Source organism: Bos taurus, chromosome 26, assembly GCF_002263795.3.
Source record: "Bos taurus isolate L1 Dominette 01449 registration number 42190680 breed Hereford chromosome 26, ARS-UCD2.0, whole genome shotgun sequence".
NCBI classification, from domain to species: Eukaryota; Metazoa; Chordata; class Mammalia; order Artiodactyla; family Bovidae; genus Bos; species Bos taurus.
Window position 1 is genome coordinate 34,858,024 of NC_037353.1, and position 25,854 is coordinate 34,883,877.

General features: G+C 49.0%; 1 protein-coding gene across 4 annotated transcripts in view; it reads right to left on the minus strand.

Moving 5' to 3' along the window:
* AFAP1L2 (actin filament associated protein 1 like 2) overlaps positions 1-14,887 on the minus strand; it is a 116,689-nt gene extending 101,802 nt beyond the window's left edge. For 2 of the 4 annotated variants that reach the window (XM_005225752.5, XM_059881948.1), the window contains exons 1-2: positions 14,800-14,887; positions 6,782-6,835 (exon numbers count right to left, since the gene is read on the minus strand). In XM_005225752.5, the coding sequence (XP_005225809.1) occupies positions 6,782-6,835; positions 14,800-14,815 (70 nt within the window). In that variant the 5' untranslated portion in view covers positions 14,816-14,887. The remainder of the gene's footprint in view (positions 1-6,781; positions 6,836-14,799) is intronic. The other 2 variants (XM_059881947.1, NM_001076375.1) reach the window with 2 other exon arrangements.
* Positions 14,888-25,854: the final 10,967 nt, after the last annotated feature.

Genomic DNA, 25,854 nt, shown 5'->3' on the forward strand with positions numbered 1-25,854 from the left:
CCAGCAGAACACATCCTCTTTGCACTCTCAATTTCTTTCAACCTGCCTCAGCCCCCCGGGGGGCAGAAAAATAAATCTTGTTGTAGGACATAAATCTTATTCTTTAAAGACATTGCTGCTGCTGCTGCTAAGTCACTTCAGTCATGTCCGACTCTGTGCGACCCCACAGACGGCAGCCCACCAGGCTCCTCCATCCCCAGGATTCTCCAGGCAAGAACACTGGAGTGGGTTGCCATTTCCTTCTCTAATGCATGAAAGTGAAAAGTGAAAGTGAAGTCGCTCAGCTGTGTCTGACTCTTTGTGATCCCAGGGACTGTAGCCTACTGGCTCCTCCGTCCATGGGATTTTCCAGGCAAGAGTACTGGAGTGGGTTGCCATTTCCTTCTCCACTTTAAAGGCATTAGGTAAATAGCTTTAGGAAATTTTGAGAAAATGGGGCTGATCATCACCTGACATCTCTTCCCCAAGACACACACACACCACACACACATGACCAAATCATGCCTGATGCCAGTGAAATGAATGAGCTTATTAGCTTCTTCCCCCAGCTGATAGGTATGTTAAGAGCTGCAAGGGTGCAAAGATGGGAGAAGCCAGACCCCCAGCATCAGTGCCCCTCTACGTTCTCCAACAGACCTAAGGTGTTCTCTAACACAAGCCCTGCTCTGACTTCCAATTGTACTTCTAGGGCCAGGGAAGTAAGCAAGTGCCCAAAGCCGCCTACACACACTTTAGAGGCCTCCTGCTTAGAACAAGAGTCCCGCCTGCCAGTTGCCAAGCCTGCGTCAGGAGTCCAGCTGCACTTAAGAAACGAGGCTGAGACTGACCTGAAACTTGCCCTGGTTAGTGGGGCCCCGGTTCTCACACACAGAATGCGGGCCTCTCTCTCTGCTCCTCTCATCCACAGCAACACATCAGGGCCTCCCTGCAGACTTGGGGCCCTCACCTCAGGGTCAGGCGAGTAGAAACCCCACTCACTTATGAAAGAGCCCCTCCCCCAGCCTGAGTGGAGACCTGGGGGGTGAAGGCATGAGAGGGAGTCTTGCTTCAGAGGATTTGATCTCAAAAGCAACAGACTCAATTCTGTCTCGGAGAACAAGACGACCTTCCCCACTCTCGAGGGAACCAGTGCGTGGCCAGCCGGGAGCGACACCTGGATCCCATAACTCCGCTCGGAGATTCGCTCCCAGCCCGAACTGTTTACAATTACATACACCAAACCAGCATCAGATGGGCGGGAGATGGATGCTTGCCCACAGGGAAGCCAGGAGGTCAATGGGAAAAAATTATTTTAGTTCAATGCTGAGCCTTCATGTTTGGAACGTTATCCAAACTGTGGTGATGTTCCCATGCTCCCCCTGTGCGGATGCCAGGCCGTCCTCTGATGTTCATTTTCAGGGAGCCTGGGATGGCAGTGGGAGGAGCCCCACTCAGGGCTGAGACTGTTTCTTCCACCCTTTGAAGGTTAGCAGGTCATGGGGCTGTTTAAGGACCCACAGAGAGAGGGTGAGAACTCTCCCAGGAATCCTAGTCACCATGACCAGTCACATTAACCTGCACTAGGTCAGGTGGGATGGGTTAGCAAGTGGCTGGACCACAAGGGTTGGGAAAGGGGGCCTTCTCTACAGCAGGCAGTGTGCAGCGACACTCTCTAGGGCCTGATGAAGCAGTTAGGGACTGCACGGAACAGATTTCACTCAGGCCTCCTCTTCCTAGAAGGAATGAGATGCTCCTTGATGGGCTGGGAGCATGCCCCACTTCCCATCCTGCCTCTGAGGTCATCAGCTCCCCCCTCCACCCCCAGTGAAGCCTGGGATTCAAGCCTTGGCTGCTAGAAATGAGAGCAGAGACCTGGGGCCAAGGCAAAGTCTCTTTCTGGGGCTTTCTGACCTTAGGCTCATGGGGAAGGTCCCTTTTCTAAAGGAGACCTGAACAGAACTCAGAGAGGAAAAAAAAATGAAAAAGTCAAAAGGAAGAGAATAAAAGAATCAAAGAAGAGAGTGGGGGTGGTTGGGAGAAAATAGAGGGAGCAGGGAAGAGAAGGTTGAACGCACAGGAGCAGCTGTGAGGCTGTGTGCACCCAGGAGGGGTCCTGCAGGACCCAAAACGCACTCACACTTGCCTCTGATGGTGCTGTCCTCAAACCGACCTGCTTGGCCACAGCCTAACTTTCAGGGCACCTGGGATGTTACTGATGGGACCAGGGAAAGACTTTCACTGTCTCCAGTGAGACAAGAGTCTCAGCCCAGCTCTGGTACCCGCAGGACTCTCAGGAAACCCTCTAGGGCTCCAGACACCCCACTATCACTGAACCTAGGCAACCGCACTGGACTGTCAGACACACCATGACCCTCAGCCACAGCTCTAGCAAAATTCCTCACAGAGACCCCATCTCCAAAACACGCCGAAAGACACACCATCCAACTCTGCCCTGACTGTCATGGACTGGCTGCACTGCATCAGGCATTTAAGCCACAGGCTGTCTGATACTTACTGCTTCTGCCCAAGCTCTGCCACATCACCACCCTTTATTTCATTACATGGGTGCAGGAAACTGTCAAGCAGAAGCCCTGCTTGCGGGGAGCGGGGGTGGGCAGGCGGGGGCGGTTGTGTGGCTCTGCTGATGGAAGTACCTCGTGGTGGTATCCATCTTCACTGTGTCAAAAAAAAAAAAGTGCTAGAAGGGGATGCCACAAAAAGTCCAACAAGGCAGAGGGCAGTAGGGTGGTGATCATCCCAGGCTCCTAAGAAATCCGGGATTATACATGGGATATCTACCCTCAAGGAGACCCAAGAGCACGAAGATGAAGACACGATGTCCCTGGCAAACCCTCCACCCAATAGGTCCCAGCTCTGCTAAGAGGGACACCCAGCACCCCCCGAGTTCCTTCCTAAAGGCCCATATTTGAATTTTAGTAAATCAGCTCAACATGTTCAAGGACTTTGGGTATTAAATAAAAGAAGTCAGTGAAGTCTACCAACAATAAGCTCATTCATCACAATCTTTTTTCTCCCCCATCTGGGGACTTGAATACAGTTAACATGAATAAATCCTGTTGTGTAAAAACTGGGAGAGAGGAAAGGGGGGCATGGAGGATGGAAGGAAGTGGCAGGACTCCCATTTGTTGGTCTAAGAGAAAGGCTAAGACAGAACCCCAAAAAATGCCAGCATGCCAAGGTAGCCCAGGGAGACGGTGGTAACACTTTGCAGTTGAGGTAAGGAAGTATCTGGAATTTCCCCACCTATGCATTCCCAGTTTCTCTGCAGAACTCAGACTAATACTCATGTTTGCACTCAACCTAGAAGTGGGCCCTTGGGCAGCCCCAAAGCTCGCCACAAGCCAGGCCTGACAACGTATCAGGGAAGATTCTCTGCAGATATGCACAAGTATTTCCTGCCTCTTTCCCACCCTCGTTAGTCCTCCAACATAGTTGAGACCATTAGGACTAGACTGCAATTATTCGATTATTATTCTGTTTATTATTCAGGAATTCTTCCTAAATACCCCAAGAACAGGTGGAACAGCCTCTGTGGGTAATTAGCGTCCTGGACACACTTATGATTAAGAAGAGTTGCGTGTGTGAAATTCTACAGCGTAATTCACCGTTAAAAGTCATCTGGGCCCATGTGGTCCTCACGGATGAAGGTTCTACAGCCTTCCAACCCGCTGTACTTAACAAAAAGGAGAAGACACAGAGTCAGCTACCGGGGTCATAGAGCCAGACACCGTTCACCTGCGTAACAAGCCAATTCGACTTGGGGTTTGAGTTTTTAAGAAATGGGGAACCACTAAGCTCTTCGGATTCCATTAGGACCACCAGATGAATACTTCCTCATTTGTGTGGGATCCCATATCCCCCCCCGGGCTGGTGAGCAAGCGCCAGTGCTGGGTGTGCATCACAAGGTTTTTTTCCTGCTTGGAAACAAGAGTTGTTGCTGTTGTTCAGTTGCTAAGTCTTGTCGGAAAAAGACGTCTTGTTTCCCACAGGGGTTAGCTTTCTAACCCCTTACCTGGCATGAGGCTAGGTGTGTTATTTTGCTAACTCATGCATTCTCCCTGCTCAGAATCAATCCTATCTAGCATAGACACGCAGGACTGCCAAAAAACAAAACGTTGGCCGGGAAATAACTATGGTGCAGACTTGGGTACTCAATTCCAATTCAATAACTTCATTGGTGGAAAAAAACAAACTTGCAGCAGAAAAGCTGCCAAAGTTAATACATTAGAGCCATGTGTGTGCAGCAGAAGAGTTCCCAGGGTGGGAACCCGGGGCGAAGGCTTCAATATTCCATGACCTTCCTGGGCACATCTGCTGCCTGGGTTTTAGGAGATCAGCTTTTCCTTTTCTCTCAATAGAAGAAGAGCTTCCACCATCACCCTGGTTGTGCCTCACAGACAAATCTCTTGCATGTAAGTTACCATCAAGTAGTCCTTTGTTTTGTACCTGAATTGTTCACCTTCTGCTGCACCTCCAGACGGCTGCAGGCATGACCACACCAAGACCTCAGATTCTATTTACGACCCATGATGGCCAACCACACGCTCAATGGATTCTCCATCTTACACCACAGTGTCATAAATGGCTAGGGTTTGTTTTAAAGTCAGCTTTCTGGAGGTATAATTTACACAAAGGGCGAAAACAAAACTGCCCTGTAGATTGCACAGTTCTAAACTATATAACCAACTCTGCGACACAGATTCAAGAAATGAAGATTTCTATCATTTTAGAAATTTCCTTCAAGCCCCTCTGTGGTGAAGCCTTTGTCCCCGCCCTAGCAACTACTGACCCGTTTTCCTTTCGGACAGTTTGGCCTTTTCCAGAAAGTCACGCAAATGGAATCACAGCGTGTAGGCTTTTCAAGTCTGGCTTCTCTCTCTTAGGACACTGGTGGTATCATGCAGCTACAAACTAAGTTCAAAGTGCTGGTTTTTAAGCTCTGGGCTTTTGCTTTCTTGTCAAAGAGACGAAATAGCTGGCTCCATTCATCTTTGCTGTGGAGTAACCACGTTTGATTTTGGAGAAGGCAATGGCACCCCACTCCAGTACTCTTGCCTGGAAAATCCCATGGACAGAGGAGCCTGGTAGGCTGCAGTCCATGGGGTCGCTAAGAGCCGGACACGACTGAGCAACTTCACTTTCACTTTTCACTTTCATGCATTGGAGAAGTAAATGGCAGCCCACTCCAGTGTCCTTGCCTGGAGAATCCCAGGGATGGGGGAGCCTGGTGGGCTGCCGTCTATGGGGTCGCACAGAGTCGGACACGACTGAAGCAACTTAGCAGCAGCAGCAGCGGCAATCACATTTGACTTAGCCTTTTAATAAAGCTGAGGCTTGGGAAAAAGGTGACCTAACCCACCAACTCCAGTCTGTCCGAGACTGAGGGATTTCCTGGGATGTGGCACTTTCAGTGGCAAAACCAGGAAAGTCCTGGGTAAACTGGGAGAGTTGGTCACTCTCCTTGGAAAAGCCACTCTAGGGGCAGGAATGCACATGGCCCCGCTCAGATTCCTCCTGGGAGCAGAAGGCTGCTCTCTTAGAGCTGACAGCCAGCCATCCTTCCCCCACTGAATCAGGAGCAGGCAGTCAATCTGCAATATGCTGGGACCGACCTGACCACACTCAATAGGCCTGCTGCTGTCTTTGAAGTCCCTGGGAGGGGCTCAGGGAAGTGAGAGGAGAACTCAGGGATCTGTTTAGGAAAAAAACAGGGCAGGGCTTCTGTTGCTGTCAGCACAACTTCCCCCTTGCCCTCCCTGGCAGATATTTAAGGTCCACAGAGAGATGGGACATGAGAATATGTTGGGCTCATCTGGTTTATAACCAGTACAGTGTGTCCAGGGTAATGCAATTCATGTTCTTGACTTTTTCTATGCATTCTCCTTACTCCTCCCTTTCAGTGGAGTTTTTCATTAGTTTGAGACCATAGGGCTTCCCTGGTGGCTCAGACAGTAAAGAATCTGCCTGCAATTTGGGAGACGCAGGTTTGATCCTGGGTCAGGATGATCCCCTGGAGGAGGGCATGGCAACCTACTCCAGTATCCTTGCCTGGAGAACTCCATGGACAGAGGAGCCTGGCGGGCTACAGTCCATGGGGTCTCAAAGAGTCGGACACCACTGAGTGACTTTCACTTTCAGGGAGAAGGTGAGAGTCAAGCGACAGAAAATTAGTAAAGAGCTTGAGGTTCTTGTTAGAATGCAAGGGCCTCTCCTATATACACTTAGTGAGACAGCAGAGGAATTCCTTGCCCTTCCAGCTGACCTCGAGGGAATTACATAGCTGCTCTGAGAAGCTAGGCGGCCTGGGAACAGACTAAGCAACCCCAGCTCAGAGCTTCCAGAAGCATGAGGGGCACAGCTGGCACCAAATTAACTGTGAGGACCACCCAGCCCCCGAAGAAGCCAGGAACTGGAGGGGCCAAAACCATGTCAGAGGTTTCCGGGTATCTGCTCCCCTGAATTAATACACAGTTGCCCCTTACAAGCACAGCACAGCAGCTCTGACAAGTTATCCCACTAAGCCGCAGTTGGTAGTCTTTCTGCTCATTCGTACAGATGAGGAAGCAAGGCCAAGAGGGGTTAAATGACTTGCCCAAGGTCGCACCAAGTTAGTGGCCAAAGACAGATTAGAACCCTGAGCCCCAGAGTGCCCAGGCCCGTGCCCAGCTCCAAACATCCCTCAGAAATCGGTCCAGAGCATGGGCAGAGCCAGGTCTGTGCCCTCGGGAGCCCTGGAGGCCGGGTGAGCTGCTGCAGGGGGCACAGGCAGGCTCATACTCACAAGCAGAAACCTGCAGCATCCTTCTCTGCAGCAGCAGACAGCAACAGCCCTGTGCTGGAACAGACAGAAAGAGGCTCAAGTCGAGAAAGCCAAGGGAGGCCACCGTGGGCCTGCAGTCTCCACGTCTGGAATCTGGGTTTGAGATCATGCCTCATTTTCCTTGGTGCCCAGGGCTCCTATTGCCTGGAATTCATTCCTTCGCTCATTCCCCCATCATGTCCCAGACACTTACTATGTCACCTGGAGGTGCTCTAGGGCTGAGAGGGAGCCATCCTTGGAGGAGAGAAACATCCGTGTTTTGAACGGGTTTCAGGGCAGACAGACATAGAGACATATAATGATAAGACAATGTGACTTTAATTCAACAAACAGTTTCTGAGCACTTGGGATGTGCTGTACCTAAAATAGTGAGGGAACACACAGCAACTCAGGGAAGGCTTCCTGGAAGGGGCAGCATGTGGGCCGGAAGACTGAGAAGAGTTTCACTGAGCGGCTTAATCGTTTCCTGGCTAAAAGGACACTGATAAGGCAAGTGCCTGAAACTGTTCTGAGCACTTCTTTCTCAATAAGCCCTTGCTGTTATTAGAACAGGACTCTACCCATCAGAAACTCATTTCTCGGGGATCTCTTATCTGGGTTCTGACTTTCTGAGTTAATCTCTTTCATCTCAGTGGACCTGTCTCTCAAATGGGAGTGAATAATCCCGCGTCTTAGAGAGGGTCCGGGCTTCGGAGGCATGTTCACACAAAAGTCCTTGAGCCACAAATTCCTTGCACAGCTGATGGCATCCTCTTTCCCACCAAGGCTGCCGTGCTCCACTCTCAACAGGAAATTGGTTTTATTTATAAGAATCACAATCCTAAACTGACGTTTACTGGGCTGCTCACATTCCCTCTCTCACTTCCCTCCCCTCCCCAGGACACATTCACCCTCCAGAGATTCCTCAGTGACCACAGAGCAAGTAGCGCTGAAGAGTGCTCGGAAAACCGGATGGACAGATGCTGGAGACTGTTTCCTAGAAGGGGATACTGAGGCCTGGGGAGTGACTCACCCGACCAAGCAGAACCCGTGGGGCTCCCGGTTCCCAAAGAGCTGCCTCTTCCTTGCACCCTGACTGCTCTCCCTCCCGTTTCTGCCTAGGCTCTGGGAAGAAGTTCCATCTTCCCTAAGCTTGGGAAGAGCCTCCCATCTCTGGATGACAGAAGTCTTTAGAGAAATGCTTCCCATCATTAAAGGGATTTGGAAGAAAACTGGTACAGCTTCCTCAGCTTTGAAGCTCCTTGGCCCCTCCTGCCCTTTAATGGGGCTTGGAACCAGCCCAGTTCCGAGAGCGCTCGCCCCTTCTGAAAAGGGCAGGGGCCCAGAGCAGAATTCCCCCTACTCCTCCTGGCCTTTCAGCACCAAAGGTGACCTCTCAGGATTTGTTTCAGACCACTTCATTGCCAAAGCATCGAGGGCTCCCACACAAAGAGCTTCAAAGTCAGGAGGGTTCAGGTCAAGTACGATCATGAGCAAACCCCGAGCTTAGGAATCGGAAGCATCACATCGGAGACTGTTCTTCAGTAGCTTTCCCACAGCCTTTTAAAGCCTTTAAAAGCCTCGAGTAATTAAGTTAGATTTCTGCACCATCACAAAATTTGGTTAAACCACATCATGTAAGTATGGAAGAGGTATCTGTTTCACTCCACACTTGCTCTTAATTTTCCAGGTGAGGAAAGTGTTACATACTTTTTTCCAAAGGCTCGCATCATTGGCTACACCTTAGAATCACCCAGAGCTTTAAAAAACACACCACCTAAGCTGAACCCTTAAACCAATTAAATCAGAATGTCATGTGTGTGCACACGCACGCACGCTAACATTCATTTGAGTCTGACTCTGCAATCCCACGGACTGTAGCCCACCAGTTTCTTCTGTCCATGGAATTTTTCAGGCAAGAATACTGGAGTGGGTTGCCACTTCCTTCTCCCAGAATGTCTTGGATGGGGGTCATATTTTTTAAAGCTCCCTGAATATCTCCCACATGTGTCTAAAGTTAAGACCCTCTGCCTTAAGTAGAAATTTAATTGGAAAAACCTGAGCTCCTCGACAAGGAGGAACAACAAATTCAGATGACGCTTCTGAAGGTGAAACAAATACTATCAATCTGTTCATCCCTTTTAATTAGTTTTCCTTTTTCAGACCTTCCCTGGCCACCGATCGCATGATTCCCACATAAGCTTTCAAGTATTTTTACTGGCTTGACTCTTCACAGCTCATCTCTATCTTCCAGTGCCCAAGAATTAAGTGCCCTCTCCTGGCAATCAGGTGATCTGACTCAGAAACCAAAGCACACAGGAAAGGGATGATACACTTTTGACCAATTATTGTGATCCAAATTAAAGTGCCTATCTCAACTGTGCATGTATGGCTCCAAGTGTGACGCAATTTCAGGAAGCTTTGGCATGGACTTCCAAGTGCAATCCACAGATAGTAGGTCAGTCACATTTGGCCCTGGACACACTCACCAGCTGGAAGAGCAGTAGGAACCAGAATCCTTGACCACATGGTGTGAGTTCAGCCAATGGGCTCATCCACAGGGACACAAGGATGCTCTTATGAGATTCATAAATACGTACACACCCCAGGACGGGAACCATCTCAAAGCACCCCATAGGATTTAGCACAGCTTAGACAATAGCAAAGAAATTAACATGCAAAATACAGCAATTCTGCCATCACTTTCTAGGACAACTCTTATAAACGCTCTACCTCTCTGGGGAAGACACCCCCACATATTCTTTCCTCTACCACCTTGGTTTTACTTAGAACCATGGCTGTCTAGCGGAATGGCTTAGAAAGGATGAGGAGAAAGCCTGGAAGTATTTCTACATTACACACTGGGTGATATTCCAAAGACTCTCTACCTCCAGACATCTCTTTACATCTTAAGAGACAATGGAAAATCAGCCCAGAGCCTAAAAATGATAGGCTACTTTGGAGATGCACAATATGTAACATGCAGACTGGGGAATATGGAAAACAGTTTCTCCTGTACTGACTGATTTGTGAGATTTACAAATGAGAGAAAACACTTTGAGATTCTGGAGATGGTGATGAGGCAGTTTACCTATTCTTAAAAGTATCACAAACAATTCTTTACAATTATTACAAATGTTCTGAGACTCCAAGTACATCTTGCACTTCGATTTAATTTTGCTGTTAAAATCACGATGTGCCTAGTCATTTCATAATCATTCAATCTTACCTTTAAAAGAAAAAGGCCCTCAATCTCTGACAGGCAAGAGGAGACTCAGATACTAGAGGCTGCACTGGTTAATGGAAGACTGGGACCAACATACTTAATTTGATTTTGTTTGCAGTAATGCTTCCTAAGGCCCATTTGACTTCACACTCCAGGATGTCTGGCTCTAGCAAACCATCGTGGTTAGCCCGGTCAGGAAGATTTTTATGTGTAGTTCTTCCGCGTATTCTTGCCACCTCTTCTTGATCTCTTCTGATTCTGTTAAGTCCATACCATTTCTGTCCTTTATTGAGCCCATCTTTGCATGAAATGTTCCCTTGGTATCTCTAATTTTCTTGAAGAGATCTCTAGTCTTTCCTATTCTATTGTTTTCCTCTACTTCCTTGCACTGTTCATTTAAGAAGACCTTATCTCTCCTTGCTATTCTCTGGAACTCTGCATTCAGTTGGTTATATCTTTCCCTATCTCCCCTGCCTCTTGCTTCTCTTCTTTCCTCAGCTATTTGTAATGTCTCCTTGGACGATCACTTTGCCTTCTTGCATTTCTTTTTCTTTGGGATGGTTTTGGTCACTGCCTCCTGTACAATGTTATAAACCCCTGTCCATAGTTCTTCAGGCACTCTATCAGATCTAATCCCTTAACTCAATTCATTACCTCCACTGTATAATAATAAGGGATTTAAGTCATACCTGAATGGACTAGTGGTTTTCTCTACTTTCTTCAATTGAAGCCTAAATTCTGCAATAAGGAGCTGATGAGCTGAGCCACAGTCAGCTCCAGGTCTTGTTTTTGCTGACTGTATAGAGCTTCTTCATCTTCTACTGCAAAGAATATAATCAATCTGATTTTTGTACTGACCATTTTGTGATGTCCATGTGGAGAGTCATCTCTTATGTTGTTGGAAAAGGATGTTTGCTATGACCAGTGTGTTCTCTTGACAAAATTCTGTTAGCCTTTGCCCTGTTTCATTTTGTACTCCAAGGCCAAATTTGCCTGTTACTCCAGGAATCTCTTGACTTTTTACATTGGCATTCCAACCCCTTATGATGAGAAAAGGACATCTTTTTCCTGTGTTAGTTCTAGAAGGTCTTGTAGGTCTTCATAGAACCAGTCAACTTCAGCTTCTTCAGTATCAGTAATTGGAGCACAGACTTGGATTACTGTGATGCTAAATGGTTTGCCTTGGAAATGAACCAAGATCATTCTGTCATTTTTGAGACTTTTTGTTGCATTACTGCAAACAAAGCTAGTGGAGGTAATGGAATTACAGCTGAGCTATTTCAAATCCTAAAAAATGATGTTGTTAAAGTGCCCCACTCAACAGGTCAGCAAATTTGGAAAAACTCAGCAGTGGCCACAGGACTAGAAAAGGTCATTTTTCATTCCAATCCCAAAGAAGGGCAGTGCCAAAAAAATGTTCAAACTACTGTACAAGTGCACTCTTCACATGCTAGTAAGGTCATGCTCAAAATCCTTTAAGACAGGCTTCAGCAGTATATGAAACGAGAACTTCCAGATGTACAAAGTGGGTTTAGAAAAGGCAAAGGAACCAGAGATCAAATTGCCAACATTTGTTGGCTCACAGAGAATGCAAAGAAATTCCAGAAAAATACTTACTTTTGCTTCACTGACTACATGAAAGCCTGTGACTGTGTGGATCACAACAAACTGTAGAAAACTCTTAAAGAGGTGGGAATACCAGACCACCTTACCTGTCTCCTGAGAAACCTGTATGTGGGTCAAAAAGCAACCATTAGAACCTTACATGGAACAACTGACTGGTTCAAAATTGGGAAAGAAGTACGACAAGCCTTTATATTGTGACCCTGTTTGTTTAACTTACATGCAGATTACATCATGCGAAATACAGAGCTGAATAAATCACAAGCTGGAATCAATACTGCTGGGAGAAATAACAACCTCAGATATGCAGATGATACCACTGTAATGGCAGAAAGAGGAACTAAAGAGCCTCTTGATGAGGGTGAGAGCAGAAAGTGAAAAAGCCAGCTGAAAACTCAACATTCAAAAAACTAAGATCATGGTATCCTGTCCCATCACTTCATGGCAAATAGAAGGGGAAAAGTGGAAGCAGTGATAGATTTTATTTCCTAGGGCTCCAAAATCACTGCAGACGGTGACTGCCGCCATGAAATTAAGACACTTACTCCTTGGAAGAAAAGCTATGTCAAATCTAGACAATGTATTAAAAAGCAAAGACATCATTTTGCTGACAAAGGTCCACATTGTCAAAGCTATGGCTTTTCCAGTAGTCATGTACCGATGACACAGTCAGACCATGAAGAAGATTGAGTGCCAAAGAACTGATGCTTTCAAATTGTGGTGCTGGAGAATACTCCTGAGAGTCCCTTGAACTGCAAGGAGATCAATCCAATCAATCCTATAGGAAAGCAACTCTGAATATTCATTGGAAGAACTGATGCTGAAGCGGAAGCTCCAACACTTTGGCTACCTGATGCGAGGAGCCAACTCATTGGAAAAGACCCTGATGTTGGGAAAGATTGAAGGCAACAGAAGGGGATGACAGAGGATGAGATGGTTGGATGGCATCACTGATGCAATGGACATGAATTTGAGCAAACTCTGGGAGACAGTAAAGGACAGGGAAGCCTGGCATGCTGCAGTCCATGGGGTCACAAAGAGTTGGACAGGACTTAACAACTGAACAACAACAACAAAACTTAATTTTGCACGGGTCAACCTTTCAATGCAGTGACTGTTCAGCACACAACTCAGCTTTTTCAGTGAATGGGGATTTCTACAATCTCTGGCGTGGCAGGGCAGGGAAATTCCGATTCCTTAGCTGAAAGGTGCAGTAAACAGATTAGTAGTGTTCACTAGGGAACCTTGGAGAATTTTCTCCAGAATCAAACACTAAATGAGCCCCCTGCAATCCAGATAATTCTCAAGTGTATTCCTTTATCACTGGCTGTGCTTGATTTACTGCAAAATGAGGAGGCAGATGTATGGGTTACCCAAAACATACACACTCTGAACTGGCAACCAAAATTTCCTTCAGCTGGCATAAACCATTCAAGGATCTTTGAGGGTGGGAAGATTTTAAACTCCCAAGAGAAAAAGATAACTAAGACGATTTACTCAGGTTAAGGGCCAAGTTGAAAGCTATTAAGACAAAAACCTTCTGATAATCACTGGGTGTTTGGAAAGAAGACCCAAAATGTTATCACTTGCCCTAAACTTAGAAGGATTAACATACCGATTTGAGAAAGTAGCTTGCAACCTGGACCCTCTATCAGGAGCTGACACAGTTCAGGAAGGGCAGACTCTTGAGCTGGAAGGGTTCCTCAGAGAGACAGCTCAAGAATCTAATTCCCTGTGAGGGTCCCTCCCAGAGGGCAGAGGGGGCCCAGTGGGGCTGGAGCAGCAAACTGCCATTTTAGAAGGCGAGGGTCTGTGGCCTCAAGTGTTCAGACTACAGAAGGACGCATTCAGCCATCCAGGCACAAAACTGACGTGATCTCAGCAGAATTTGAGACAAAAAAAAAAAAACAAACCACCCGGTTAGAAATGTGAGAGAGGCTCCAGGGAGGGTTCACAGGAAAAAAAAAAAAAAAAAAGGAAGATTGCCAGCTAAGTTAACCCTGTCTCCTCAGCTGTCTTCTGTGCTCTTGGCAAAGACCCTTCCTCACCTGTAACCAGCTGATCCAGATGAGAAAAAAAGTGAGAAAAATCAAAAGATCCAGCTTAGTGAACCAAAGCTGAGCCCTAAAATTTATGTCAGTTCAGAAATGAGAAACCACTGGGAGAGAGATTCCTTGGGAATCTGAGCGTTTTTCTATTACTCTTTCCCAGGAGAAAATAAATATAGAAATAGTATTTCCTTTTGCAGGTTTGATAGAGACAGACCAGGAAAATGCAAGAAGTTTCCCCAAAGGAAAGGAGTTGAGGTGGGGGAGGTCCCCCACAGCGTCACGATTAAGGGGCAGCTCCTTAACCTTTTCCAAAAGATGTGCAAAGTGCCATCGGAGGCTTCTAGACTCCACCCGGGGGTCTCTGAGCTCGGGTGCAAGCCGGGCACAACCAGTACAACCCAGGCCGGCCAGCCGCCCAGGAGGGTTTGGCCGAGATATCCGGGCCCAGGCCAACTCCGAAACTTGCTCAGCTGCGCCGGAGCTCAGCCTTTGGGCTGGGACGCGCTCCACCTGCCGGGCACCCTACTCGGCCCAGAATCCCTGCACCCCGCCCCTGCCTGGGGATAAGGCAGTTACCGGAGCACCCGCACGATTGGGGTGGCCGGACCAAGCCGGGAGCCGAGCTGCGCGCCCACCCCACCCCACCCCACCGCCCAAGCGCATCCCCTCGCAAGCTTTTACTCGGGGTCTGCAAGAAGCCCTCCGCTCTGACTGGCGCCCGCTCCAGAATCCCCGACTACCTGCCCTTTCGCCCCCCAAGCAGCCCCGCACTCTTCCGACCTCACTCGGGGACTCCTCGGTCCCTGGCATCTTTCCGAGGTGGCCGGGGCTTAGAAGGTGGGTCCCCATGTGCACCCCCGGCCCTCCAACAGGTGAGAAGCCTCGTCACGCCGACCCCCCGGCCTCCGTGCCTGGGAGGATCAAAAGATCTTCGGCACAGGTCCGGGCTGGGCAGGGGTAGCCGGCCTGGCTCACCTGAGCCCCAGAGGAACGCGAGGCGCACTCGGTGACGCACCCCCCTACCCTCGGCCCTGCTTTCTGGCGCCGTGAGGGGCGCGAAGGGGTTGGGGGCGCGCCGCCCCGGGACCCCGCGTCCTCACCTTTGAACCGCTCCATCGGGGCCGCGGCGTGCGCTCCTCGCGGCTCGGCTCGGGCGGCGCTGCGCTCTCGGCGCTCGGCTCCAAGCCCAGGGCCGCCGCGCTGGCCCCTCCCCGTGAGGTCACGCTCACGCCCGGACCTCCTGGCGCGGCTGCCGCGCCCGGGCCCCGGACCCGGTCCCCGCCCGGCGCGTCGCCCCCGCGGGGGAACTCCGCGGCCGGCCCCGGCGGACAGTCAGCTATCGAGTCCGCTCGCGCCCGGGGCCCCGCTCCCGCGCCAGCTGCTTCACGTCCCGGCTCCGAGACTTGACCAAACCCTGGGGGAGGCCCCCGGGAGGGGCGGGCTCGGGCAGCTTACAGGAGCTCTTCTTCCAACCACCAGGCTGCGAACCCACTGCCAGGAGGTGGAGACTGAGGTCTGAGTCGTGAGGCTGAGAGGTACCTAGAGCACACCCCCCGCCCCGGTTGACCCCTGGGTCCGCGCACTTTTGCCCTTGGCATTTCTCAAGGTAGGACATGGGGAGGGGGGTGGGGACAACCGAGTGCGTCCCCAGTTCTTCAGGACTTGCTGCTACTCTCTCGCAGTCTTTCTGGGTAGCCGATCGCAAAGACGTCTGCTTGCTGTCTTCTACCCCAGTCCAGGTTCCCTGGGCGCTTTGGTTCTCCCAGGACTAGAATTTATAGATCCGCCTAGATAAACCCCGGAGAGCAGGGTTCCTGGGCAGGCTAAGCGCCGACCGCCCCGAGGGGCAGCATCTATTCCCTAGGAGCCCAGTCTTGGCTCTAACTCCACCACTGCTGCCAGGAAGCTGCGCACTTCCCGTCTTTTACCTTCCTTTTTTTGATCATTGGTCCCTCCATCAACAGGCCCATGTCCTCCCCACCGGCCCCCAAGGAAGATCCATGTTTTCCTTTAAACTTCCATTTTCACTTTAAAATTTCAATCACAGTTTGTGCTGAACGCCTGGTTTTGCAGCAAGTCTCCCCCAACTTCCTCGAAGGAACACTTAAGGAAGATTTGTTGCTGCTGCTGCTGTTTTCCAAAAGACTTCCTAATTCTTTCTTGGAACAGCAGTGTTAGCCCTGATGTGTTGAGACCTTCTGCCCCAGCAGTCTTAGAAATGTTTTCTCAGTCCCATTAGCAGCTCACATTCTCCATAGCATCCATGGAGCTGTCCTCGCAAGCCAGGCATGGGATGCTAAGGGCTGTACATGCATAGCCTTTCATTTTTCCTATAAGCCTGTGATCTGAGTAGTATTATTTCTACCATGTAGGTAAAGAAATTGATGCTTACAGAGGTTAAACTTGCCCAAAGTCACACAGCTAAAGGGAGCCCAGCAGACATTAAGCCCAGGTGGTCTGCTTCTAGATGTTGACCACAAAACTTTCCTGGAGCTCGAGGAAGTACCAGGCTGTCTGTCACTGTCTTGGGAAGCCTCAGATCACGGAATAATGATGGCCCAGCCAGGTAGGGGCTCTGGTTAGACCCAAGCACAAGGCATTCTGGGAACCCAGTGGAGGGCCCTGATCCCACCTGGACAAGCCTCCTAAACCTTCTAGAAGAGGAAATGACTGAGCTGAGTCTTAAAAGATGAGTTAGAGCTAGTTTGGTGACAGGAGAGGCAGAGTGACTACAGCCTTCCCGGGAGACAGCGGGGAGCCATTTTAAGGGTCCAGTAGTTGTGTGCTGCTACTACTGCTGCTGCTGAGTCGCTTCAGTCGTGTCTGACTCTGTGCGACCCCATGGATGGCAGCCCACCAGGCTCCCCCGTCCCTGGATTCTCCAGGCAAGAACACTGGAGTGGGTTGCCATTTCCTTCTCCAATGCATGAAAGTGAAAAGAAAAAGTGAAGTCGCTCAGTCCTGTCCGATTCTTAGTGACCGCATGGACTGCTGCTGAAGCCAAAATACCCCAGGAGTGGAGAAGGTGAGGCTAAAGGGGCGGGCACAGGCCTGCTCCAGGATCCAGAACACGGAGTGATCTGAAAGTTAAGAGGATTGGGCACCCCTGAAAAGTGAAGGTGTCCGGGATTTCCTGGGCAGCTGAGTGGAGGGTGGAGTGTAGGAAGCAGTAGCACCAGCCAGGTGAGAAGTCAGTGAGGTGGTAGAAACCTGGAGGAGAGGACTGGGGCAGAAATAGGCAGAAGTTCAAGGCCAGGGCTCTGTGCCTGAGCGTAGGGCTTGAGGGAGATGGAATCGGATGCAGATAAGTGTCAGCAAGTTGGGGTGTTGGGGGCAGAAAGTGAAGGACCCCCAGCAACTCGAAGTAGGCCTAGGGACCCAGGTCTGAGCCCTCCAAGTCACCCCCATGCATTATTTCAGTCCTCTCAGCCACTCTTCCAGGTGGACTGGGCTCATGGGGGTTCTGAAAATAGGAAGAGTGTGGGCATCTCGGGGAACAAGGGAAAGGAAATAGTGTTCCAGGGGCCTCGAGAAGCAGGGACTGGGAACTGGGTCAGGATGGGGGAGGGTCTCTTGCTTTTTTATGTTCTCCCTCCTCCCGCCGTTTCCTCATCTTGCAAATGGCCGGGCATGGCACCCACCCTCCGATATACAGTGTCCAGAGACAACTGGACATTGCTGGGTCCCCGGTTTCCTTTCAAGTTCTCCAGGGGAATCTGGTTGTGCAGCCTGGCAATTTGAGACCAGCCTCAAGTCTGGTGGCTGGTCATGCCTGACCAGATTTCAACTCCAGCCATCAGCTGGGACCAGTAGGTTACAGGGTCCAGCCCCCCTCCTCAGTCAGGCCTTTGTCACTGCTGACCCTCCCAGAGGGGTGAGGCTGACTCTAACTGAGGTCATTAAGTACAAAAGGTAGAATTCAAGTGTTTCCATCCTATGAATGGAGAGGATTTGGGGGCCTCACCCAAGTCACCAAGTGAGGTAATCTCTTTCAGAACTCAGATTCAAAATTCATGTTTCCTGGTTCCAAATCCTGTGCTGTCACACCCCTGCCTGGCTTTCCAGGGCTCTAACAGGGCTTCACTCTAGCCAGTCCCCTGGTGGCTGGCTCTGTTAGCACTTCCGGTAATGGCACCATCCTCTCAGAAAGTTGCGGGGGGCTCCATATCTCTCATGCCTGCTCCCTCTCCCCATTCCCCCACCACCACCCAGCTCCAGCCCTTTAATTGCCTCTTCTTAAATCCTCTCTAGTTTATCCACGGAGACTTGGCAAATCCCAGAGCCTCTAGACAAACAGAAATCAATCAGAAATGTAAGCAGAATGAATTTAAAATGGGACTTCACCACCCTTTTCAAGAATGAAACTGAAACACTACTTCAAACCATCAGTAGGAATCAGGGCTTTGGAAGACTCAGCATTGTGTCCTCCTTTTTCCAAGTCGCATGTGTGTGTGTGGCTCAATTGTGTCCAACTGTTTACAACCCTATGGATTGTAGCCCACCAGGTTCCTCTGTCCATGGGATTTTCCGGGCAAGAATACTGGAGTGGGTAGCCATTCCCTTCTCCAGGGGATCTTCCCAACCCAGGGATTGAACCCGGGTCTCCTACACTGCAGAGAGAGTCTTTACTGTCTGAATCACCAGAGAAGGTCCAAGTCCTGGATGCAGTTTAACCCCGTGTCTTTAGTCCCTTTGCAACTTTGATAAAGGAGCCACCCCATTCAAATTCTAATTCATTGAGTTTCTGGCCTCTAGGATCAGAAGATCTGGTTTCCTGTACCTTCTCAACCTTCTGAGGGCTCTGACCAACCCCACCCCAGACAGACCACAGGATCCCTAATGGGCTGTTCTGTTGCAGGCAGTCCTGAAACCAAACTGAGCACCTCCAATCTGGAGGGTAGGTAGTGGGTGGGTGTTCCCACCAAGTTCAGCAGGGGTGGGGGTGCACCAGGGCCTCTGGGTGTTGTGGAAGAGTCTGGAATCTGCTAGAAGGGCTGATTCTCCCCTAATTTCTAAACCAGTTCTCGGCACCAGACAGGTTTGTTCAATCATAAATTGTTGAGGCAATTGCCAGCTGAGGCAATGAGGAGGGGAGCCCAGCTTTATAAAATTATCCTATTTAATTCTCACAGCCATCCAGGCAGCATATACATTTCCCCTTATTTCACACATGGTGACCTTGGAACTTGCTCAAGGTCACCACTCGGCAGGACCCAAGTCAGTCCCATTTGAGCACCATCTCTGACCCAACCACCTAGGAGTATAACTGCTGGGTGATTTGTTAATTCCATGCTTAACTCTTTGAGGAACTACCCAAAATATTTTTGCAGAAGCTCCACCATTTCACATTCCTACCAGCAAGGCATAGGGGTTCCCATTTCTCCATACCCTCATCAAAACTTTTTATTTTCCATTTTTAAAAATTATTCCCATCCTAGTAGGTTTCATTATTTTTTCATTATTTTTTTAAGACATGTCACCATGACATGAAGGTAACATTTCTTCTTAAATCTGAGTGGTTGCTACAAGAGTGTATTTTATATTATATAGTGAGGACCACTGGCTCAGGTTAACCCTCTCATAGTTTTGCTGATGCATTTGAAGAAGCCAAGACCTAGAATTTTGAAGTAGAAAGTGTTTATTCAATATTCAGGTGACTGACCCTCCTGGCCAGCATGTTTGAAATACTTCAGAATTTAAAATAAGTAAATAACAATAAATATTTGGGTGGCTCAGAGGGTAAAGAATCTGCCTACAATGCAAGAGACCTGGGTTCAATCCCTGGGTCAGGAAGATCACCTGGAGAAGGAAATGGCAATCCACTCTAGTATTCTTGCCTGGAAAATTCCATGGAGAGAGCCTGGCGGACTATGGTCCATGGGGTCACTAAGAATTGGACGTGACTGAGTGACTAACACTTTCAGAGAAATGAAGACAGCCAAGGCCTCGAGGAAGGGGCGTAGATGGAGGCGAGGGGAGTGGGTGGACACACGCCTCCTTGCTCTGTCTTTTCCTCTCCTCATGCTGTCTTTCCTAATGCTTGCCCCAGCCCATCTCCAGGCCCTTTTGTCTCCTAACTTCTGCCCAGATTCCCAGTCCATTGATGCAGAACATTTCAGAGCTGTTTGGAAACCAGGAATCACCAGAGAATCCAACACTCAGGAGGCCAGAATCCAGAGAGGTGCCAGCACCAACCAAAGCAGACCAGCAGCTGGCAGGTGGCACCAGCGCCCAGTCTCAGCGTCCAGCAAGAGCTCTTCTTCCAGCTGCTTGTGCTCAGGGCTCAGCTGCCCTTTCTCCCTGGGTAGTCCCAACACTGTGTCACCCTAAGTTGTACAGAACCCCCGAAATGTGCCTGAATTATGGTGCCTAGACAGTGGTCAGGGTCTTGGTCTTGGTTTCACTTCTTGATTTTTTTTTTTTTTTGCTGACTCTTCCTGTGATTGCTAAGATAATCATTTCTCAGATGAGGCTTGGGCAGAAATGCAGCCGGACCAGAACTGACAGCCTTGCAGGTTCCTCAGAGTCCCCAGATAAGGACACCTTGCAGAGAAGTCATTCATTTGTGCCTGGAAGCTGAGAGTACTTCCTGCTTCCTTCCCCAAACTCCTGTCCCCATGCAGAGCCCCAGCTGGTCCTTCCAGACCCAGCCCAGAGGCCTTTCTCCTTCATCAAGGCTTCCCAGAACATTTTGAAAGGACTGAAGGATTAAAAGGATTCTTGAAATCCTGTTAACACTTTCCCACTTCCAAAATCCATTTCTCATTTAATATCAGAAAACAACTAACCTTCTTTTTAGGTCTTAAGCTCTCCAAAAAGCCTGCAGGATCTTGTGAGCAGGAACTCAGTAATAAGCCCCTTGATTGCCAGCCAATCTGGACTGGCAAGTCTCAGGTGCCTAGGTTTATAGACTGGCTGTGGGTCCACAGACCCTGCCATAAAGCCCACAGCCACTTGTCTGCAATAGGTGCTTTCCCAGCACTGTGCTGCCAACAGGCTCAGCTCCCCAAGGCCTCTTGGGGCTGCCTGGGCCCACACCAGGCCAGAACAGCTCAGCCTCTTAATCCTCCATCTAGCAAGGCTGAGCTTCAAATCCTCATCACTGCATTTCAGAACCCACTCCCTCCAGGCTGACCTGCCTGGTGACTCTTCTTCCCACTCCTTGGTGTACTCTTTTTGGATCACTTTCCAATGGCTGGATGAAAGGAGTGGAATTTTAAGTCTTTTGTCCTAAAGTCACTGACTGGGGTAAGGGATAAAATATAAAACCTGGTATTGTTAACTATGGGCTTCCCTGGTGGCTCAGTGGTAAAAACTCTGCCTGCCAATGCAGGAGATGTGGGTTCCTTCCCTGGGTTGGGCCGATCCTCTGGGGAGGTGGGGAGGAGGGCAGATGGCAACCCACTGCAGTATTCTTGTCTGAAGAATTCTGTGGACAGAGGAGCCTGGTGGGCTACAGCCCATGGATGCCACAAATCGGACATGACTTAGCTACTGAGCACTCATACATAGGGTAAAAGGGATAGAAATGGGAAGTAGTTACTGAATAATTGCCTCAATCTTGCAGAAACAAGATTTCATGTATATTGAAGACAAAGTAGGCATGCACTGATGGAGCTCCTGCTTAGCAGCCCTGGGAGAGGCAGGAGGGATTAGAAGGCAGTCTGGGGGAGCTCAGGCGCATCTCTGTGACCCTGATCCAGGAGCCTTCCCCAGCAGGTCCTCTCTGCTGCTGCCAGCTCACCAATATGCCTACCCTTAGGCACACAGCATGGTTTTTCTTTGAAAGTATCCATTGAGTTCAGTTCCCCCAGTCCCAAGTTCGGTAAGGAATGTGCCGAGAGAATGACTGACCTGGAGCCACAGGAGCAGGATTGGAGCTGGACTCTGAGTCTCCTGATTCCCAGGCCAGGGCTCTTTCTGCAGCAGCCACTGTGCTCAGGGTAGAAGCAGGTCTGAACCCAGCTCTTCCAGGATGGAAAATGCTGCCACATCTGACCAAGGCCTCTGGGCCTGTTCTGCTGACAGTCTTTCTAGAGCCCCAGACACCAGGCTCTTCACTGTGGGTACAGCCTAGCACACAGAATTATCCACAAGTCATCATGAAAGAGTGAAGCATTTTCCACAGGCGTGATCGTATCCCTGAAGGGACAAAAATTTGTTCTTGGGAGGGGCAAGAAAAATCTCACGGTATATAAACACACATATAGCATATAAACAGATACACAGTATGTCTATGGCATTAAAATTTCACGGGCAAGTAAAATCTCAGCCGCCAATTAAAACATGTTTAGGACTTTCCCCATACCACCAAACAATGCTCTGGTATCAGCTGGGTAGTCTATGATTTGACTCAACTCTGACACCATCTACCTGGAGATAGCATCAACTCCAAAAGATTAAGGGTTCAGTCCTACAAGACTGTGCTCCAAGCCCTTCCCCACCCCTAATCCCCACAGCTTCTGATGCCAATCCCAAATTCAGGTCATCACGTGTGCTTCTGATCAATTGCCTATATACTGGTGATGCCCAAGACTTTCTTTTCAGGTTTGGTTAATTTGCACGAGTGGCTCACAGAACTCAGAAATACATTTTACTTCCTAGATTACCAGTTTGTAATAAAAGGATACAGCTCAAGAATGGCCAGGTGGAAGAGATGCCAAGGGCAAGGTCTGGGGAAAGGGCACAGAGCTGCATGCCTCTCCCAGCTCATCGCTATCTCCAGATCTCCAGGTATTCATGAAAGCTGGAAGTTCTCCGAACCCTTTCCTTTTGGGTTGTTATGGAGTCTTCATTACATGGGTATTACTGATTAAATCACCAGCCACTAGTGATTTATTCAAGCTTCATCCCCTTCTCCCCTTCCTTGGGGCAGAATGGGAGTCAGGGGGTTGGGACTGAAAGTTCTAACCCTTAAGTCACATGGTTGGTTCTCCTGGCAACCTGCCCCCATCCTTAGGATCACTCCAAAATCACCTCATTAACATAAACATGGGTGTGATGAAAGGGGGTTGTTATGAATATCAAGACACCTTTATCACGCTTATTTATCACTTAGGAAAGTTACAATATCACAAATAGAACCTAGGAGAAAATGTCTACAAAGGCTCCTGGATGGGGAGTTCCCTGGTGGCCCAGTGGCTAAGGGGGCCTGGGTGTGATCCCTGGTCAGGGAACTGAGATCCCACATGCAACAACTAAATATCCCAAGTGTAACTTAGACCTGATGCAGCCAAAAAACTAAATAAATAATTTTTTTTTAAAGGCTCATGAACAGAGGCGATGATGAAAGAAAGGTGAAAAACACCAGAATACAGGCTCTAGAGTCAAGGTTAGACTCTCCCCTCTACCTCTTTCTAGCTGATGACCTTGGGCAACATGCTCAACTTTTACGCCAGTTTATCCCTTAAGTCAAATCAAGATAAAAACTGTATTCACCTCACAGGTTGGCTGTGAGGATTTCATGAGATAGACAATACACATAAGGCACTTAATTCCATGTCTGAGACATAAGTTCACAATAGGTGTTAGATGCAACGATGATCAAGACAGCTGGAAGGGAGGGCGTCTTCCCCCTACATGGTAAAGAATCTGCCTGCAGTGCAGGAGACACAGGAGACTCGGGTTCGACCCCTGGGTCGGGAAGATCCCCTGGAGGAGGAAATAGCAACCCACTCCAGTATTCTTGCTGGAAAAATCCCATGGACAGAGGAGCCTAGCAGGTTACAGTCCAAAGAGTCGGGTGCAATTAAGCACACATGCCTCCTATGGCAGAGAAAACAAAGCTATGGCTGGTTTCAGAAATCCCTCTACAGGAAGAAGGGTCCTGCTTGGTGCCAAGGATTAGAACTGGTGCTAAGATTTCAACCACTCATCCACCCACCCACCCACTCAGGTCTCTGCTCTCCATCTCTACTTCCCTGTGTCTGACACTAAGCATGGCACCTGGGGCTTTATTGGATGATAAACTGCACAAAGGGATTTATAGCCTCAAAGGGGACCAGAAACTCCATCTTCACTGGCAAAATGTCTTATCTACTAAGTGAGTGCTTCTTAGATGGTAACATGTATAGGAATCACCTGGGGATCTTGTTAACATTCAGCTTCTGATCCCGAAGATCTGGAGTGGGACTGGAGAATCTGCCTTTGTGACAGCCTCCCAGGCGATGGGGATGCCCTGGTCCAGCACCACTAATTGGGGAGCCAGACATTCACGAGGCTTTCCTTTCCCACCGTTAACCAAACCCAGGAAATGATGCTTCCCTTTCTCTGCTGATGGTTGCCTATTATTTTATCATGGGCCCATGATAAAAGCATCTAGAAATTTTTATGCTGGTAAATTCTAGAGAAGACTCTTGAGAGTCCCTTGGACAGCAAGGACATCAAATCAGTCAATCCTAAGGGAAATCAACCCTGAATACTCATTGGAACGACTGATGCTAAAGCTCCAATACTTTGGCCACCTGATGCGAAGAGCTGACTCACTGGATAAGACCCTGATGCTGGGAAAGACTGAAGGCAGGAGGAGTAGAGGATGACAGAGGATAAGATGGTTGGATGGCATCACTGACTCGATGGACATGCATTTGAGCAAACTCCAGGAGATGGTGAAGGACAGGGAAGCCTGCAGTGCTGCAGTCCTAGGGTTGCAAAGAGTTGGATAAAACTCAGTGACTGAATGAACAACAACAACAAATTCTGGAACAAAGTCCTCAAGGCGAGTCCATTCTGTACCTGGGGTCACAACTGGTTTCTGAGGATTCTGAACGTTCAGTTACAGTGAGCTCGCTTCAGTGCTCCAACTGGATCACACAGTTGTACTTGTTTTTCTTTCAGGATCAAAATACTCTGGGGGAGGGAGATGAGAAGGGGGTTAGGAGGAGAGAGGGGAGGGAGAAGAAAAGGCTGGCCAGGAGGAGACAGCCTGGAGAGAGAGAGGAGGCTCCCAGCCAGGCTCTTCCAACTACCCTTTTGTTTGGAAACAGCCTCAGGTAGCCAGCATTTCTCCTGGCAGAAACAACTGAGAGAATGTAAATGGGAATAGAGGAGGCTTCACCAGGGCAGAGCACTTGAAACCAGGCCACTAAAATCGGCCAGTGTCTGGGGACCTCGTTCGGTCACTCGATTAGAATTTTTAGTGTAATTCAAGTAATGTTTACGGAAGGTCCCAGAGCAGAAGGGCCTGGGGTGTGGGGTTTGGAGCCAAGAACAGGCAGGTCCCAGATGGCAAGGAACAACAATCTTTTTTCTTTTTTTTAAAAAAGCACTTGAGGAGCAGTTTTCTCAGAAAAAGAGTAACCTGTTAACACATACAGTAAGAGTCCAGTCTCTCAACTTGGACTGTTGAGAGAATGCAGCTGCCCGTGTGCGTGACCTGTGGATGGGCTCTTGGGTCGGCCCCACCCGCCTCAGGGCTCTTGGTAGGATTCACATCCTCCCACACAAAATACTCTCACAATTCAAACAACACGTGGGGACATCACAGTGCTCAGTGTCTTAGAATCCATAGTCTCCCCAACAGATGGGCCACCTCCAACGGGGCTGTAAGAGTGGGAGAGCTGGAACTACCCCCGGCCAAGTGGCTAAGACTGTGTTCCCAATGCAGGCGTTCGATCCCTGGTTCAGACACAGATCCTGCATGCCGCAACTAAGACCCAGCACAGTTAAATAAATAAGCAAAAATAAATATTAAAAAAAGAAAAGTGGGAGAACTTGGGAGGCTATGATAAAGATTTTCCTGAGCTGGGTCATAGCTTGACTCAGTCCTTCTGACTGAAGGGCTGGCATGACTGAATTATCCCAGGTCCATCACTGATGATCAGTGTGACATTGAGCATTCATCATCTGTAAAATGGGGATAATAATAATACCTACTTCATAGACATGTTGTAAGGATGCTCCAGGATGAAGCACAGAAAAAACAGCATAATATCTGCTATTGAGTGAATGTTCAAAACCGGGTTGTGGGTGCATTTATCTAGGGCTTAAGTTTTGGACTGGGGTGGGGTGGGGTGGGTGGAGGAGAGAGGTAAAGGAAAGAGCTAAGAGCTTAGAATGTAGTTTTTCTTCCAATGCTTTCCTTCATGTGCATAGAACCAATTTAACACCCTCATCCTAAGCCATAAATGTATATCCTTCCTGCTCAAACTTCTTGC